This window comes from Semicossyphus pulcher, unplaced genomic scaffold (genome assembly GCF_022749685.1).
Source record: "Semicossyphus pulcher isolate SPU_LCO1_2020_fin unplaced genomic scaffold, fSemPul1.0.p SCAF_8, whole genome shotgun sequence".
Classification (NCBI taxonomy): Eukaryota; Metazoa; Chordata; class Actinopteri; order Labriformes; family Labridae; genus Semicossyphus; species Semicossyphus pulcher.
In genome coordinates, this window is record NW_027211759.1 from 7,285,577 (window position 1) to 7,304,727 (window position 19,151).

At 41.9% G+C, this 19,151-nt stretch overlaps 1 protein-coding gene across 1 annotated transcript; it reads right to left on the reverse strand.

Annotated features, from left to right (window-relative positions):
- Window positions 1-444: 444 nt before the first annotated feature.
- Window positions 445-17,406, reverse strand: oaz2a (ornithine decarboxylase antizyme 2a). Its single transcript, XM_069686893.1, is given in 6 exon segments — window positions 445-2,770; window positions 4,485-4,570; window positions 5,174-5,346; window positions 7,773-7,853; window positions 7,855-7,921; window positions 17,203-17,406. Coding segments are annotated over 6 exon segments (648 nt in total). The 5' UTR covers window positions 17,313-17,406; the 3' UTR covers window positions 445-2,639.
- Between the last annotated feature and the right edge of the window lie 1,745 nt (window positions 17,407-19,151).

Below are 19,151 nucleotides of genomic sequence, written 5' to 3' on the forward strand. Positions count from 1 at the left end.
CGCACTGAAAATAGATCTGTAGATCAACTGACTGTGGAGGTTTCAGTCCCTGGCGTGGAGCCAGCGGTGAGCTGTAATGTGCCGTGAGCTGAGCTCCTGGAGATTAGCGCCTGAGTCAGCTATCAGCTGAAACACAGCTTCCTACAACTTCTGTTCCCGAAATCATAACACTTTCGTTTCCTCAAATCGGCCTCATCGTCTCCTTTTTTTCCTCTGTCAATCTTAATGTGGCCGCCCTGGCATTGTGCTTGTATAATCGTAGTTATTGCAAAGCCACTAGTTTGGTTTCTCAGTTCCTTCTGTGTCGTTCCCGCTGGATGTTTACTGAAATAAAACTTCAACCAAATTTGTTTAACTTCGCCTCAAGCACAGAAACATGTGACAGACACACACATGCATCCCCTGAACCCAAATCAGTCAAGAGGCAAAAAACCAAACAGAAAACATGTTTAGATAACAAGTTTTATTGTTTCCCCCCCGAGACAAAAATTTCCAAAGTATACAAGAGTGGATTGTCATTGAATGGTTGCTAAAACTATTGTCACGGAGAACAAAAAATAGATCCCTACACTATCACAGTAAACATTAGAGAAATATACATACATAAAAATATACCTCTGAGAAAATTCATATATTGACATGTCCTAACAGCTTATAGTCAGGTCTCAATCAGTAGCAATGAAGACTCGTATGTTCTGAACACATGCAGAAGAAGAAGAAGGCCCCCGCCCCATCCCGACACCAACGTGGAACAGTCTGCTATCATGTTTCTCTGAGGTGTTACAGGTAGTATGGCTGGCATGGGGAATGTAGGTTCATATTGCTTTACATACCAAACTAGGGCTTAAATCAGCTGGATTCAAAAAGCATAATCAGTTTTTACAGACAATGGATTCTTTGGCGTTTTGTTCAAAGTACTTAAAACAGAAATAAAACCGTGCAGGACTCCTCCGCCTGTGTTTTGCATATATGATAATCACCTGAAGTGCTGCTGTTGTTGTTGTTGTACCCTCTCACATCAGGGCCTGATCTGCACCGGGTGAAATATACGGAAAATGGGAGACATTCCTCAATAAGACTCAAGAGTAAAAAATATCATTAACATTGCACTCTCCTCTTTAGGCACAAAAAGCCCCGCTTCAATCGAGCCTTCAGCTGACGTGGGGCAGTTTTAGTGATGACTCTACAGGGCTGAATGAAAGCCCAGTTTGTGCCTCTCGTGTAAGACCATTATTCCAGTCACAGGGTATTTCAGTGATCTTTGGAAAAACCCAGATGGTTGTTTAACAGAAGTTAACACTGTTTTGAAGATATTTCCAGAACCATGTGGATGAAGAACCCTTTGTTATTAATCCAGAGTTTTGCTTTCCTGATCTGAACAAAGATGGCAGCCATAAAAGACATTTTGTTCGACATGGGACGAGCTAAACCAAAAGGGGGTTTTCTTAAACTGTAACAGAACAAGCAAGCACCAAATGTCCCCAGTTAGGGGACAAGGTCTGAAACTTTGTTTTTTTTCCATCCTAATGGTTAAAGGAGTATTTGAGGGTGCTGGAAACGCCTTCAGAACAACAGTCAGTGTTGTTGAACAACCTTCTGAGGCTTACGAAAACCCCCACTTATTCATTCGTGGATAAAACAGATGCTTAGGTCGACTTGAATGTGGCGGAAATACGTGAAAGACCCAAACTTGAGCTAAAGCTTCACTCGATTCAAACATCATTTTTACATTTCAACGCAAAGAAACAATAGAGTGGAGTTCCTCTTTCAACCTGATATTCTTACACCAACAATTATGCAGCTTATAATTATTTATGATAAAATAAAAACAGAGAGGGCGTCCGTCTCTTCAGCTCGTCAATAACTCCCGATTAGTACTTAGTGGGTCGGCAGCTTTCGTGGCTGCGTCTCAGCTGTGACACAAGTCGAGAGACGAGCAGGGGATTTCCACATTTGTGGCGAGACCGTTTTGGGCAGATAAAAGCAAAAAGTTGATTGACATGTGCTGGAATGATGCCTTAACATATATCAGGCAGAACTGTAAAGAAAAGTTTCCTTTAATGTTAAAAGTAACACATCAGGCGTTCACCCATCATCTATATTATGAAGCAAAACATTTTCCGACTGAGCTAAACCCATAAGGTCCTCTTTTTACCCCGACCAGCACCGCTTGCAAAGCAACGTCTCTTTTCTCGTAAAAATGTTGAAGCTGTCAGAGGAGAGATATGCTGAATTTTAATGTGAAGCACCACCTCGTCCTGGTTGTGTGTCTTGTGGATGGCAGCACAAACAAATCATGTGGCCAAGAGAGGAATCACTAAGCAGGTTGAAAAAACAAAATGATGCATGTGGTGACTTCAAGCTACGCCACGTGCGCCGGTTTCTCCATCTGCAGTTTTCCTCTAGGAAGGAAAAGAGGGGGTGGAAATCCTCCCGCTTCCAAACGCCCCCTTAAATCACAAGTGTATTTTTTTTTAAAAAGGCTCCCAGTCAGTGATGAAGGATTTCTGGGCGGAGAGGTGGGGGTTTGGGTCAGAGCGAGTGTCGAGGCAGAAGGTGTGTTTCCATTGGGGAGGGAGGGAAGGGAGAGAGGGAGGAGTCAGGGTGGGTGAGGGAGGTGTCATGAGACGGTGTGGCAGTCACTCCTCGTCTGAGCTGCTGTTGTCCAGAGAGTAAACCATGAAGGCCAGATCGGGCCGAGCGGGTACCATGGGGTTGCCCGGCTTCACCATCTCAAAGCCCATGTAGTGGAACGTCTTGATGATGGACACTGAGGAGGAGACAAGAGGAGCGTCAGAGGAGCTGTGAGAGACACCTGAAGGTCACGGTCACTGTATGTTTGCACTAGGAGAATAAAATATCAACTTGGACACGTCCTGCTTTTATATTTTCTTAAGCAATTGTTTCAAAAGGACCGATTGACCGAGCCAAGATTTTACCGACCGACCGACCAAGATTATACCAACCGACATCTGACCGATCGACCAACATCTGACCGACCGACATTTTACCGATCGACCAAGATTTTACCGACCGACCGATCGACCAAGATTTTACCGACCGACCGATCGACCAAGATTTTACCGACCGACCGAACAACATTTTACCAACCGGCCGACATCTGACTGATTGACCGACATCAGACTGACCGACATTTGACTGATTGACCAACCGACTGACATTTTACCAACCAGCATTTGACCTATCGGCCGACCGACATTTTACCGACCGACCGACCAACCCACCAGGAACTCATCTCATTGGTTACACAGTGGTGACTTGTGCTTCAAGCCCCCAGGAGAGCACCGGGTAGTAGACAATATTACATAGTGGTCAAACTGTGTAATTACAACTTCCTGGTCTAATAGGGCACAAAAAGTGCACACAATCATGGGAAAAGGAGTGTCACACACCTGTGAAAAGACTCGCTGTACTTTTAGAAATTGATTAATTAGGTCCAAAAACAATCAGGAGGTCTAGATTAGCTGCACAATTAAATTTAATCTCTATTAATGTTAGCAGAGTGCTAAAGCGGAAGTTAGCCCGATCTGGCCGTGTAAGTCTCTAGAACGCATGCTCTATGGGCGCTTGTGACAGTGGGGGATTCAAGCTCTGGGTAGGTGACTCAAGTGACTCGAAAATCCGTAAAGAGTCGAACCTCCCGTCTATTATACGCATAGAAACTCCACTGAAGCTCACTGATCTAACATGTTCCTTGTTTGGTTGGTGATTATGGAGACCTTGGGTTTGGATGAGGATAAGTGCTGGATGTACACCAGGTTTTATGATATGCTGACACTGATGTACATCGTTTTATCTGAACCTGTCTGAGTTTTACCAAATTGTTTCACGTAACTCATCATGCTGTCTGTATCTGGGGTCTCACACGGGTTACTCTTTGGAGACATTTAAGTTGATGATTCTGAAGGTTTGTTTTTCTGTGGATGTCCTGGACTTTTCTTTAGTGAACAAACGCCCGGAGAATCGAGGATCATAACTGAACATGCACAGACTTCCTAAACCAAAACCTGTGCTGAACCATATCTGACAACCCTCCCTGTAGCTGGAGGAGCTGCAGGGGTTGGGTAAACTGTTGTCTGTCACGATAGTCGCTCTTGCACGCAACTTCCAAGAAAACATCAAACAGTTGTTTTAATATTTGAATGTGTGCACAGATTAGACAAATCAACACGATGAGTAGTTAGGCTTAAAGCTGTTGGTCGGTGTATTTGCTGACTTTTGAGAAAGCTGTTAACTGCTGCACCAGTCTTTCAGCCAACACACATGCAGAGGCCTGCTCAGTCAACAGGAGCCCAACAACAAAGTTTGGCCCCGGGGCCACAGAGCCGGTGAATCCAGCCATGAACGCACCCTATATTACGTATTGACTGGGCACGCATTAAAAGGAGTTCATATTTTCAAATCAATAAAAAGGTTCAGAGACAACAAAATGTATTTTTTGTTACATAAAGATAAAAACTTACATCGATCCTCTCTGCTTTTATGGAACCACAGGAACACGTAGTTAACTTTGAGCTTCTCCTCTGCGAACTCGAGCAGAGCCGTTAGCCTGAGGAGGACATGAACACAGAGAGAGAGAGAGTCAGTCAGAGGGTGAACAGAGAGAGAGAGAGCATGACGCACAGCAAGTTTTTTTTTTTCTCTTTACATAAGTGCTGCAACTTTACATAATAATGCAGTGGCAGTGGCAGCTGCAGCGCTGCCTGCTTAAACGACTGTTTGGGCTCTGTGCCAGCAGCGGGCAAGGTTACTGAGGCCTGGCATCGATTACAAACGGCAGGCAATGAAAACAGAAACGTCCATTTTAATAAAGGGAAAACCGATAGCCTTGAAACACATTAATAACAGCTCCTGTGTTCAGCTGAGACGCATATGATTTGCACGCTTCCACTTTAAGGGGGAGGGTACTTTCAGTTCATTTCTGATACTAAGGGGAAACAATAATGTATTCATGTGAAAATGATCTTGCACTTAAGACAGATCGAAATGAGATACTTAAATAACATGGGGGAAGATGCTACAGAAATTCTTCCTTACAAATATAAGACGCTCTGGAAACAAATCAGCAGATAACTCAGTGCTCGAGATAAAACAGTGAAACTATTTACAATAAAAGCAGTCATTCATGTGATTTTCAAGTTAAGAGTCTTACCCCTCTTTGCTTCCCTCCACGAGCGACCCGACAGGGATCTCCAGGAACAGACTGTCTCCTGATAGAGCCGTATCCCAGAAGGCCGAGCGGCGCTCACTCAGCTGGTAGTGGAAGCGTAGAAGAGAGGGGTTCCCACTCCCTGGAGCGCCCTGGGTTACTGTTAACTTTTCATCCTGGATTGAAACAAATGGAGTAAAACAAATTTAGTTTATCACCTTAATAAATTTGAGCTGCAGTTGTAATTGTTGCTGGAATTTAATTGGTTGATACTGCATAAAAGCTTGTTTGGACTGATATTGTTTCTCTTTGTACTGAGCTGTTATTTTTGTGTATTTCGATTTCTGGTAAATTTTTGGTGACCCTTGATGTTAAATAGTTTCAAATGGCTCTGTTGTTACAAATTTAAGATGCACTTCTGGACATTCTTACTTTTCATCACTGTTTTCCTCTTTGGATGGTGTTCAAACTTAAGCTAGAACAGGCTGGAAACGTTTAAGATTTAAGAGAACAGCGAAGCATCTAAAGATAAAAATAGAATAAAGATAAAAAAAAATAGAATAAACTTCTACACTAAAATAGAATAAATATAAAAATAGTCAGAAATATACAAATAAGTTCAGCATTTTGTCCCTTTCTAAATTTGTCACAATATAAAAATAAAGCCATATTTAACCTTCTCCATCACCAGATAAGAATAACAAAGTAATTAATTAAGACTTTATTGTTGGGATGCATGATATTATCGGCACGGTATCGGCTGATATCGCCGATATAATTAACCGATAAAATAATGGGCTGCTGCATACTTGATTAAATGGCCGACCTCGGCGCAATGTCCCCGGCGCGAAGAAGACCTGCGCGGCGCGGCGCGGCGTGATGATGTCACGTGTGTCTACCTGCAGCATGAGAGAGTTAGAAGCCAAAATGTCCGTGGTGTGGAAGTTTTTCAAAGTGTCCAAAATAGATAGCAAAGCTGCTATTTGCAATGACTGCTCAGCTTCGGTGATGTGAGGAGGAGCCAAGGCAAAGTCTTTCAACACTACAAACTTGATTAACCCTCTTAAAGACCCGTCACCCCGACCGTTGTAACAAATGTGATGAGAGCATCACCATTATACTGTACGCTAATTCCAATACAGAAGAGAGTTGATGATCTCTGCAATTAGGTGTGCGGGAAAAAAATATCGGTAATCGGCTAAATGAGTTGTAAAATATCGGCATATCGGATATCGGCAAAAAATCCAATATCATGCATCTCTACTTTATTGTTATGTGTCTTTGACGACCAATTTGTCCTACTTTGGAGTGATAACATGTTAAAAATGTCCTTTGAGTGTTTACATTCTTCTTACCCACTGGGCTATTTACACTTTGAAAATCAGATAACAAAGGAAAAAATGCTGAGTATGAAGAAAACTTTGAGACAAAGAGGAAGTGGTAACAGTCGCCTCGGCATCTACAGGAAGCAGCAGAAACGAGGACAATGTCTGCAGCAGTCTGTAGTGTAAATGTACCACTTCTGTTTTTAATAACAATATTGCTCTTTAGATATTTTGCCAGGCATATGATTTTGATCTCAGCGCATGTGACAGCTTAGCACGGGTTCTGTGTCAACAGCAGTGATGTCCACTATACATGTGTGTAGCCTCTTTGTTTGCAGCTTTGTTTTGCTCCCTGCAGCGGTTCATGCATTTACAGTTTTCTCATTATCAGTGGATATGGTGGCTGCCATGATGTCTGCATTTACTGGATCTGACAGAAGGGTGTGTAAACACCAAAGAAAGTGTATGAAATCAAGTTGTAACTTGTTATAAAGTCCACGCATATGTTTAAAAAGTTAATAAAAGTCAGTGTGAATGTGTGTAAGATGAGCAGGTAACGTTACAGAGAGTTTTTCCTTGCTTGGAGGGTACGGATGAGGACGTCAATATGACAGTTGTGACTGATCTGTCTGATCCTAAATCTCTAATCCCCGGGGACAGTCAGTCACATGTCCGGGGTACAACTTGACACACGTGTACGCGCACACAAACACACACACTGCAGAGGGGAGTGTGTGTAGACCTTTAAGTGCTACATTTCAACTAACTCATTACTTTTTATTTCAAAAAGAGAGAATGAATGAATAATGCATATTTCACTGCAGGTGCAGAAGATGAGTGCAGCAGACAGATTAAAGGGTTTTTAGGCTTTAAAAATGAGGGTAAAACTCATTAGCAAGGTGCTTCTGTGTTTAGAGTCAGAGCGGCCTCTGAGGGATGAAGCACTTTTATTACCTAAAGTGCTCACAGTGAATAAGAGCAACACGTGTCGGCTTTTATTTCTCCGTCATTGAACTTTAAAGCTATTAAGCTCTCATAAAATGTCTGTTATCTGAACGCAACATATTTTATCAAAGACATGTCGGCTTTAGTGACATTTGAAGTTTAAAGGGAAATGTGTGACATCTACAGTCTGGGTTTTTGCAAGATATTTGCCCTGTGAGATGCACTCACTTCTCTATTGGTTCCTGGTAAGCAGCACTTTGTATTATGGGTTATCTTTACAAATGTTGGACTAGAGCTCTTGTGTGTTGCTGTGTGAAGGCGAGGACGGTCACCTTGTGTAGAAGCACGCCAAGAGAGTGATCCCTGACCGTCCCTCGCCCACCCGGGATCTTCAGTAGTGGGTGAGGGGCATCAGGAACACCACAGAGGCCCCGGAGACTGAGGGATGGAGCAGGTCAGCCGGGACCCCGATAACCAAGAACTGGAAGGAGAAAGATGAATCAGTTACTGGCTTGCTCCAAAGTAAAGTTGAAACAGTTCTTACACACAGTCTGTCTTTTGCAATAATCCTCTTTTAAGAACGAACAGCATCTCAACACTACCACTGCAGCATCTGCAAATTCTGCAATGAAACTACTTCTCGACTCTGTTTGAACCACTTAATTGCTACCAGATACAGTGAATACAGTTTTTCTCAATGCTGTTTTATAAAGCAAAGAGGCCTGTCCAGCTCCCTGTGTACACCGACTGTACGTTCCTTTAAATGCCCGCTGCCAAGCTTATCAAACTAAACTGTTTTGACACTGTTGGCTTTGGCTGCCTCTTAAGCTGTTTAGGAGTTCATCCATTGTTTCAAGAGTCATTCAAGTGACCTGTCCAGGCTCAGTGTTCTTCACTTCATACTCATAGAACAATTAGTGCAGGAAGTTGTTCAAAATTAAAAGCAAAGAGAAACTTTATTACACCTATAATAGAATTAATCATCTGATGTTTTTAACTGCAAGAAGCGCTGTGTAGGAAGTTTTTCTGCAAATGAGTTTAGATATTATTTTACTGTGTCGTGCATGTAAGAGCTGATATTCAGTGGTAAGACACTAACAAACATAGCAAAATGGACTGTACTTATGTAGCTCTTTATTACCACTCAAAGCGCCTTCACACTACGTGTCACATTCACCTTTTCACACACTCATGGCAAAGGCATAAGTGTCTCTCCAAGCCGCATCAATGCACATTCATACCCGATGGCTCTGCCTTCGGGAGCAATTTGGGGTTCAGTGTTTTACCCAAAGACACTTTCATGTGACTGTAGCAGTCAGGGATCGAACCCCCAACCATTGAGAGACGACCGACTCTACCACTTAGCCACAGACGCTCCAAAAAAGCTCTAACAAAAGAAAAAAGACTAGGGGTGGAATCACAGGGTTACTCATAATATGATATGCAGAACGTGGCCTACGTTTCCTGTTTCTGCAATAGCTGATATATTGCAAGACAATCAAATAATGATACGATCACGATATCTGATTAATTTCTTTGGCCAATTAATTTCTGCTCACGTTACAGTTGTGACATTCGCAAACTGCTCTTTGGTGCGAACGACAGGAACCGAGTCGTAGGTGAGAGCTGCTCTTTTTATAGTTGTGCCCAAATTTCACTGCCCCGCCCGAGATCCACTCCCCTTTATGCCGAATTACCACAGGCAGCTTTTGTCAACTGCAGCTCCGCCATACCAGGTCACATGCAGCGGAATAATTTCACCACAACATAGTGCAGTTGGTGAGCAACATTATAACCCTCCGCCGAGTTTGTAAGACTACAGAGATGTCAACAAAAAATCCTACAGAGTTGTAAATTTAAATTTTAAAAGTGTGGAATTTTAAATGCACGTGTGTTGACACGGGAGAATATAGTGCAGGCATGTTTGCGAGTCTGACCAAAGAACGATGAGTCGTTATTTTGGACGTCTTTTGGAACGGAGCCGTAAGATCCGGCTCCTTTTAAAGAGCTATAATTCCCAACACTAGTTCACATTCACCCTCTTTGATGTGATAGATGTCGAAGAGTCATTAAGCAGTGATGCTGTGAGTCAAAATCGCAGGGAAATCTGTTTAGAGGGCAGTATATTTGTAAATTAAAATATTCATATTTGGCGCCGGCCTATCGACAATTGTATGTATTGCTGTCGATATTTTGTCCCACCCGTAACAGTAACATTGGAAGTAAACAATGAACAGTTTGATTAAAAAAACATGGCTTTGAAAAGGTTTGATTTGGACGAAAATAGAAGTCCGGAAATGCAGTCAATGTGTTTGTTAGACTCGAAAGGACTCACACATGCACGCAACAATAATTGTAAACAGCACTTTTGTGTGATTGCAAGAAAAAGCCACAGAGCAACTTTAACAGGCAGAAGTGAAACTGAAACACGTGATGCAAACCTCCCAGCTTGTTGCTTCACTGCATTTGCTCATTAAAAGAACATGTGAAATGAAAAGCACCTGTGCAACAACTCTCTATGTTATTCCTATGAGTATATTATTATATTTTCACGTTTGTCCTTAAGTTTCTTTTCTGTAGAATCGGCACACAGACTGCCACTCAAACATGAGACTCATTGGTCCAGTTACTCAGGTCTGGGCAGCTAAATATAGATTTTCTGCATCCATCCAACCCTGTGACTACGGTCCAAACAAACTCACATCATAACGCATTTAAAGAACAAAGCCAGCGAGCATGTGATGTGGACACGCTCTGAAAATTACTGAATTAAATAAAGTTTCAGTTCAATGATTCGGCTGAAAATCCATCGCAGGCGGTTTGTTTACGACGAGCCGACAACGACGGCCTTCAGAGAGGGCTCCTGACGGGTTGTGCGTGAGGTGGAAGGCATGCATCATAAACAAGCACATGATCTGTAAACACCTCTGCAAATAGCTTGGGAGGCGTTCGGGAACACACATCTTCAGCGTTTTGAGTTACAGCCGTGCATCTCGAACCAGACGTGATGGCAGCTGGCCGACGATTCCAGACGGGCCCGGGCATGAGGGCTGGGGATTGTCATTATGTCAGATTTTGGCCTTTCAGATGAGTAAATATCCTCCACAGCCTGCCTCTCTGAGGCTCCTGCCCCTTTACTGAAACCTGACACGTTGGACAATCTCACAATCTGAAACTGCACCAGCGAGACGGACCTGTTTGTTTTTGAATATCGGCGTGTCAGAGTCCTGTGCCACAGTTTCCCTGCAGAGCCGACACGTAACCTGGGTGACCTGATCTGCATAGCTACGAGCCAAGAGAGTGAGCAATGGAAAACAAAGCTCATTATGCCTGTTCATGTCGCAGCAGTACCTGAACGCACCCTTTCCGTGTCTCATAAGGAAAGGGGAGCGCTGAAAACACTTCTGTCCTGCTCTGCATGAACGATATTACGATGTCTATCTTATCTGTGATTGCAGGGCACTGTCTTCTTTCTTGTCTTTAAGGTGACGCGTACCTGGAGCTTATTCCACTGCTTCACATACTGCAGAGGGAGAGTTAGTATTCAGATCCTTTACTCAAGACGAAGCAGAAGAGCTGCAAGTTTATCAATTAATTAAGCAGCAACTACTTTGACTAACTGCTTGAGACATTTTAAGGCGTCCAGGTTACACAAGGGGAGAATATGGTGCTCTTACATAACTGTACATAACTGTAAATGACATATTGGGCTGTGACATTTGTTGACAAGATATTGTGGCTTCAGCTTTCTGATGTTTTATCTAACAAACATTTGGTGAATAAATCTTGAAGGTAATGTCGGGATTAATCAATAATGAAATAAATTGTTTGCAGCCCTAAAAAGCAACGATAACTACAATAAAAATATGCTCCGTTACATGTTAAATCATGCATTTATTTACTTATTATGAAGCCATACGGCTCCTTTTTACGTCACAGCAATATGACAGATTAAAATTGATATATTTCAATTTCTTTTAATATATTTTTGGATGCTTAATCTAAATAGAAAGAAGCAGGGCCTGCAGCTATGTCTACCAGAATCTCCTCTAATACCTGTAAAGTTTGGACAGAGGTGAGTTTTGGCAGCGCACCATTCAACAACACCGAGAGCCAAGAATTTCTCCTGATTTATTCCTGATAAACAAGCCAAGACGAGACTGAATCGAGGACAACAGGTAGGACGCAGATGGAGGAAGAGATAAACACGCTTGCCAAGATGTCAAGACCTGCCTCTCTTTTTCCATCTTCCCTTTCAGAGACATGAGAGCCTGTCCTTGACCAAATGCCAGCTTGTTTTGAAAGGCAACACTGTAGTCCTCTGACATTTCAGCCACCCTACAAGCAGCCCTACCCTCCTCTCTCCTGCCCCATGAAGCCACTTCAGCTGGAGAGCTGCTGCCTTCATCCCCCCAATAGGTCACGGGGTCGCCCTAAAAACAGAATATAGGTTATGATTTTTGGAGAAGGGCGTCTAAACGGGTGAAACCGCCTACGTGCACTAACACGAAGGCCGACCACACTCACTGACAAGTCAGGGCTGCGCCCAATATGCCAGTGAGGATTTAATCATGAGTGTGTTGCAATAAGACTGAAAGATGCCAAGTGCGTCATCGTCCCATCCTGCCAGGAGGGGTGAGCGCAAGAGAAACATTATTTTTGTTTCGAAGGATGAACGCTTCCACTTACAGTTTGTCCTTCCTTAGCTGGGAGATGTTTTGAGAACTGATTCAGGTGAATTGTTTCAGGGGATGAACGGCCCGGCTTGGCCTCGCTGCTGAAGTAGAGCTTGGTCGCCAGCCAAGAAACACACGACTCATCCAAAACAGGAAGTGCTGTTAGGTTCTCCAAGAAGACGAAACACAAACCTACTTCCAACACTATAATTACCAGCTTAGCAATGGAAGAAGAATCCATTTACACCCAGATTGTTAAGGCTCGTTAGACTCCATAAAAAACTGTTGTGAAACACTTAAGTTAGAGACGTAAACAACACGTTGCTCTATGCAGGAAATAAACAGGAGAGACCTCAGACCTCCTCTGACCCCTGGACGTTTGGCAGAGCAGCAGGTCAGAAAAGATTTCCAGACCGAAACAGGAAAGGCACACGTGCTCGGAAACCTTAGTGTGCTTGGACGATGACCCCTGTTAAAACCCACTTTGACCCCTGGGGCAAAACTGTGGCCGCGCCTCAGCTCATCAGACGCAAAGAAGACAACAAAAACAACCAAACCAGTATGGAGCAGTGCCGTGCTGGTTGTTCAAATAAGCACATGACAAACATTCATGTAGTTTTTCTGGGACTATGTTAGCAGGATCAATATTGATTCAGCAAAGTTCATGAAAATAAAAGCCAAACAGATTCAACGTCAAGGAAGAGAAAATATGTTGACAAGAAGAAATTAAAGGACACAAGCTGTAAGATGGTTTTAAGATGAATGCATGTGCACCATAACAATGCTTACACCTGTTACCATCTTAGTTTCCATTGATGGGATGCTACCTTTTTATGCCAAGGACAACGGGGAGTACATTCGTTTTGCGGGTATTATTGGTGCAGGTCATTAAGCAAATAATTAAAGAGTTTAAAGAGAACATTTTGCCCTTCTGGTGGCACCAGATGAAGAGTAAAGGAATCCCAAAAGTTCTTAAAATTCATCCAACATAAGATACTAGGGATGCATGATATTGGATTTTTTGCCGATATCCGATATGCCGATATTTTACAACTCATTTAGCCGATTACCGATACCGATATTTTTTTCCCGCACACCTAATTGCAGAGATCATCAACTCTCTTCTGTATTGGAATTAGCGTACAGTATAATGGTGATACTCTTATCACATTTGTCACAACAGTCGGGGTGACGGGTCTTGAGATGGTTAATCAAGTTTGTAGTGTTGAAAGACTTTGCCTTGGCTCCTCCTCGCATCACTGAAGCTGAGCAGTCATTGCAAATAGCAGTTTTGCTATCTATTTCGGACACTTTGAAAAACTTCCACACCACGGACATTTTGGCTTCTAACTCTCTCATGCTGCAGGTAGACACACGTGACGTCATCACGCTGCGGCGTGCAGGTCTTCTTCACGCCGGGGACATTGCGCCGAGGTCGGGCATTTAATCAAGTATGCAGCAGCCCAGTATTTTATTGGTTAATTATATCGGCGTGTTGGCCGATATCCGATAGTTCATTTTTAAGCCAATATCGGCCGATACCGATAACGTGCAGATAATATCGTGCATCCCTATAAGACATAAATCTCTGCACCAAATTGTTTTCAAGACTTCCCACTTAAAACCACAAATGTCCACCTTATAACGGTGCTAGATTTAGCAGTGATCAGATGGTCACTGAGGTTCAATCTGTGATCCGTCCAATTGGCGCAAAGGAATTGGGTCCTGTGCTTTCTAGGTCAAACATATATTGGCAGAATTATCTGGTTTTTTTTAGCATCAACTTAAAAGATCCAAAATCTGTTGCGCTCTAATCAAAAAAGCTTTTTTGGCATGGATAATCCTAGCCCTGATCCAGACAGAGTATTGTGCTTTGTGGTTTGTTTTAATGCTGCATTTTTCTGTATCTCAACATCATTTATTGTTATTATTATTCCAGGATTAAATATCGGTTTGAATAAAGTGAACCTACATCAAATGTCTAATTTTGAAGTGCAAAAACACTGACAACGATTTGTTAGAGTAAAGATGCATGAAGCAGGGTGACGACTATAATCTTTCTTTGTATCATCTTACATCATAGTACGAGCAATACCAAAAACAAACAAAGTTTCCAATGTGGCAGCACTAATTTGGCATTCACACCCAATCGAAACTACAAGCGGACTGTGGTTTATCGAATCCATCGCCCACATTGGTTTCTGCGCTGGCTTTGTCAGGACAGGCACCGTTTAGTCAGCCTGTGGCAACGATAAATAACAGTATGACATCATAATTCACCGTCTTATAAGCGCAGCATTTGAGCCTACATGTCTGTTGTTGCCGAAACATTAACTTTGGCAGGAAGCAAGGTCAAACCTTTCATCAGACAGCAGAGAGGGCGTGTCCGTCACTGAAACTATCTGTGGTGGCATTTACGCATGGGGTGGTGCACCGCATTTAATTATCTGCCACACTGCATTTCAACTAAGAGCACCAGCAGTTTCCTACAAGCTTTCTTAATCAGAAACACTTTGAGAGAAACTGGAAACAATAACATCTGTTTGTGTTCATTTCAGAGCAAAGGGAGAAGGAAGTATGAGGTCCAAGCGGCCAAGATAAACTATCCCATCACACTGGGAAAAGGGGGCTTTCACACAGAACACAGTTGTGCTACCAATGCTGATCACTGTTTCTTTGCAGGAAAATCTGCGATGTATGAAAAAGAAAACATGTATGTGAGTGTGCATATTTACGGAAGCGAACATGCATCCAAACATTATATTTACTTTCCTTTGATAGCGACTTATTTCTTGTCGTTTTCTCGAGAACTTATTTTTTACCACCATAAAGTCGGACGATCATAACTCGTATTCCCAGAGTTGTAAAAGCACAAAACAAACATAGAATGGGCTTAACTTATCTCATTAGTGCGGGCAACAGCAGCAAAAACAAGCTTTGTTTTCCCGAGATAACGAGAAAAACTAAGTCGAGATCTCGAGAAAACGACCAGAAATAACTCGCTATAATTTACAGTTTTTTATGTCCTTCTGCTGTTCCGTTTTCCTTTCTCACAACGAGGTCTTAATCAACCACTTTTCCCCTCGCTCTTCTCTCCTTCCTCAGCCATCTTGTTCGCTAACATGGCGACCAATTAATCCGAGTTGCAAGGAATTAATCGGAGGATGGCTGACGGCTAACTTGGCCCTCATCTGATGGGCAAACGGAGCTAATGCATGGCTCATCTCCATCGTTTATCATGCATGTTCATACTGTTGTGACAATTTAAAGAAGATTTATTATGCAGCCCTAGAGCAGTGTTCTCACCTAAAGCTCATCCCTTGTAGGTGCATGCAGCCACACCCTTAGCCACACCTGAGGTGACAGCTTCAAATGTCAGCTGAAACTATTTGGCACTGATGATGTTTTGATTATGGAAAATTCTATCACGCTATGATCAAGAACCTTCCAGCAACCACCGACGAGATCAGTCAGTCAAAGGGGGGACTAAGTGTCAGGGAATCACACTCAGGTAAGATCATCCAGCTGTTTCCGACTGAACACACTCCCGTCCTCGTCTAACACACACATCATTTCACTGATGCTTAAGAAGTGCACCAGTGGAGGGGAGGGGAGGAGGAGGGGAGGTTATGTAAGCCAGCTGATGTAGGCCAGTTGATGCCTTTAGCTGACAGAGCCATAACAGTCAGGGAGCTAATATAGTCACCGCTCTGGCACACAGCATCAATTGAGCTCTCCCCCTCTCTCTGCGTGTCAGATGATAAACCCACAGGAGGATGAAAACAAAGCTTATGCCTCTGACTTTGAACTGAGAAAGCAAAGGAAAGCACACAGGCTGCAATTTTTCCCTGCAAGAGCTCCTTATATTATCATTTTCGCTCGACATCGTCTTACAAAAGACATATTAGCACCATAGAGACACCAGGTCTCCCTACAGGGCTACAACGCTTATGCAATAGGAGGAACATAAGTGCGAAAAAGGAGGCAGGAGCAATTTAAGGCACTGAATGATGCCAGTTTCACACTGTGAAAGAGGTCAAATCCTGGATAAATGTAGGTAATAATGTCCAACTACCTTGTGCAGAACAATATGTACAGTAGTAGAAAAGAAAGCCAACGTCATGCAAAACTGCAGCGCTGCAACTTATTATGTTTATGATTTATATATTTTTTAGCTTATTAAATTTCCAAAAAGTATGTAAATGCCTCTTTGCCATCTATGCCTCCGTATGGTCATTATGTGTCTTGGTCGCAGGCTTGTGTATTATAATTTTATAGTTATTTTCAAAACAATTTATTAGACTGCAAAATCAGTTTCTTTTCTCCAACCAAAGGTCCTTGAATGAAAATTTCCAACGATAAAACGTGTAAAACATCACTTAATTTAGGAATTAAAAGAACTGGAACCAGCAAATATTGAACATTTTGCATGATAAATGACAAAATATTATTAAAATTAAAATAAAAATCATACCTTTTCTCTGTTGGATATATTTGTTAAAAAAAAAAAAGCTTTAACATTTAATATCTTTTGAGTTTCGGTCTGTTGCTCAGACAGAGAAAGTATTGTGAAGAAGCTTCCCTTAACTGTCTATACTTTTAAGGTCTTTACTCCTTGTAGCCATTTAACTTTTGGTTGGATAATAAACTGGGAAAGTAACTGTTGGTTTCAGCCACATTTCTTACAGTATAAAAAACACACACACGCAGCTTCAAGGTTCCCGGAAGAAAGAGTGATACTTAAAGGGAAAACAAGTTTCCTGTTTATAGTGTGGCCTGCAGACTTTCACACCTACCACTGAATGATTAGTAGTTTAGTTCACTTCAGCTTTGCACCGTCATATTATATTTAAAGATAGTTCTTCTTATCATGTCTAATGCATTACTCAGTATTTCTTCACTTTTACAATGTTTGAATTCCTGTCTGAACTAATCTGCATCATCAAGCTGTGCATGTACAGACAGAGTAGAAAAACAACACAACCCTCACACTAACTGAAACAGACTGAATTGCTCAACTGTCGTCGAGAAATAATCGTTAACATGTGTTGTGAATGTTTCTAGAATAAAATTAGCATCCTCCTACCTTTCCTCGGTGTTCAGCATGATAGCTTCGAGGAAACACGGGTCTTTAGCTCCTTTATGACAACTAAAACAATTGCTATTCAATAAAAACTCCACAGAAAAGTTCACCATTCGTAACCTAAGGTAAAACCTTGTAGGAGTAAAAATCTTCAGCGCGACTATCTGTGAGAGAGACGAGAGGGCGAGGGCTTGTACTGTGTTGCTCTTCCACAGCGAGTCTGCGTTCTGGGGATGCACGACGGGGTATATATGTAGCCGCAGCAAGGCATCATGGGTAAATTCACACCAGGAAGTGAGACTTTTTTATGTAAACAAACTGACATAAAACGCTTAAAACCGACATTTTATAAGGAACTTCACAACATCATTTATATAATCAACATAAAAAGAACGTGCACTATATTTTCATACATATTATAAAGCCATAGGTATATTGAATATATATTACTGTCATATTTACTTTTACCGTACATATTGTTTACTCATTGTACTCACTGTACATCTATATTCATTAATAAATTAATTATAGTAATTCCAAGCAGTTTAGTACAATATACCAATATATAACGTGTGATACAAGTAAAGGCATCTATGCTATATTCCTAATTATAGAGTAGAAATAAAACATACAACACAAATAAATACAGTTTAAAGTGTAATTAGCAACAGTAAAAAATAAAAATAAAAAAGGAATTCAAAGAATTTTTGTGGAGTTGGAGTATTTCTACTTTTATTTAAACATATATTATGAATACTCTTTCCATCAACAAACTTTCTTGTACTAATGTCTAGTTTCGTAGTTTAGAGTAATTTTTTTTCTATTTTTTCCCCCAGTGATAGTGTTGTAAGGGTGTCCTTGAAAAACGTGCTATAGATTTATATTTTCCCTTCAGGGATTGACCTACTTTTGTAGGCTTTTTTCTCTAACTCTAAGTTTTCTCCAGGATAAGCTTACTTGTGGCGTGACTGAGGCGTTCTGCGAACAGACCCTCTCTTTTGTAAGCTGCAATTGATTTTGCTATCAGGCTATATACAGAATAAATACAGCATAACCATACTCTGGGCAATTGTTGAACGTTACACACTGCGTACCTGTACTTCAGCCCCTTTCAGTCCTTTCGGACAGTACATTTCCCCCTCTACAAAAGTGTTCATGCATGGCTCCAAATGGTATTTAAGTAAAATGACTGGGGAAAATCTGGTGAAAAAAGACAGTTATATTCAATTGAAGAAGAAAACTTTTGTTGCAACATGAATGAACAGTAAAGGAAACACTCAATTCTAAATTATTCTGTAAGTTTTGTTGCATCTGAAGCAATTGTGGCAAAAAAATTGTCCCTTATTTCCTTGAAATACGGTATGATGAAGGTAATTGTTTGACATTAACCAAGCAGTTTCGAGAGTCCTAATTTTCAGATACCTCAAAACTATTCAAGGGTCCTGCCCAACAGTTGACCTTGACCTCTGACCCCTCTGAGGAAAAACCTGTGTATGGATCGACATGAAATATGAACATGGAGATTTCAAAAAACAAACTTAATACGCCTTCTTGGAAGTGACCACAGAGTCCTGTTCTTTCTCTAAAACTGTCTTTCCGTCCCTGGCAGCGGTCATCTTTTAGCCCTGACTGTCAGCTTGAGTCTGAACATAGACACAGTTATGTAAGAAGGAATGGAAAAGAGCCCCTATGCCAAACAGATTATCCGATTAGTAACAAGATAGCAGCCCAGCCACTTGATCCTGGCACATCACAGCACAAATGTTGGCGGTCCAGCTTGCTTGGGTGAACAGGGGACATGGGGGTCAATGCCACCTGCCAGCCACCATGGAACAGCACCCTCATGATGTAATGGTGATGGACCCTGATGGAGTCTGTGTCGTCTAAATGACGGCAGAAGTTTGAAGAGTGTCTTACAGCGAGTTTAATTTCTTTGCCATAGTAATATAAGA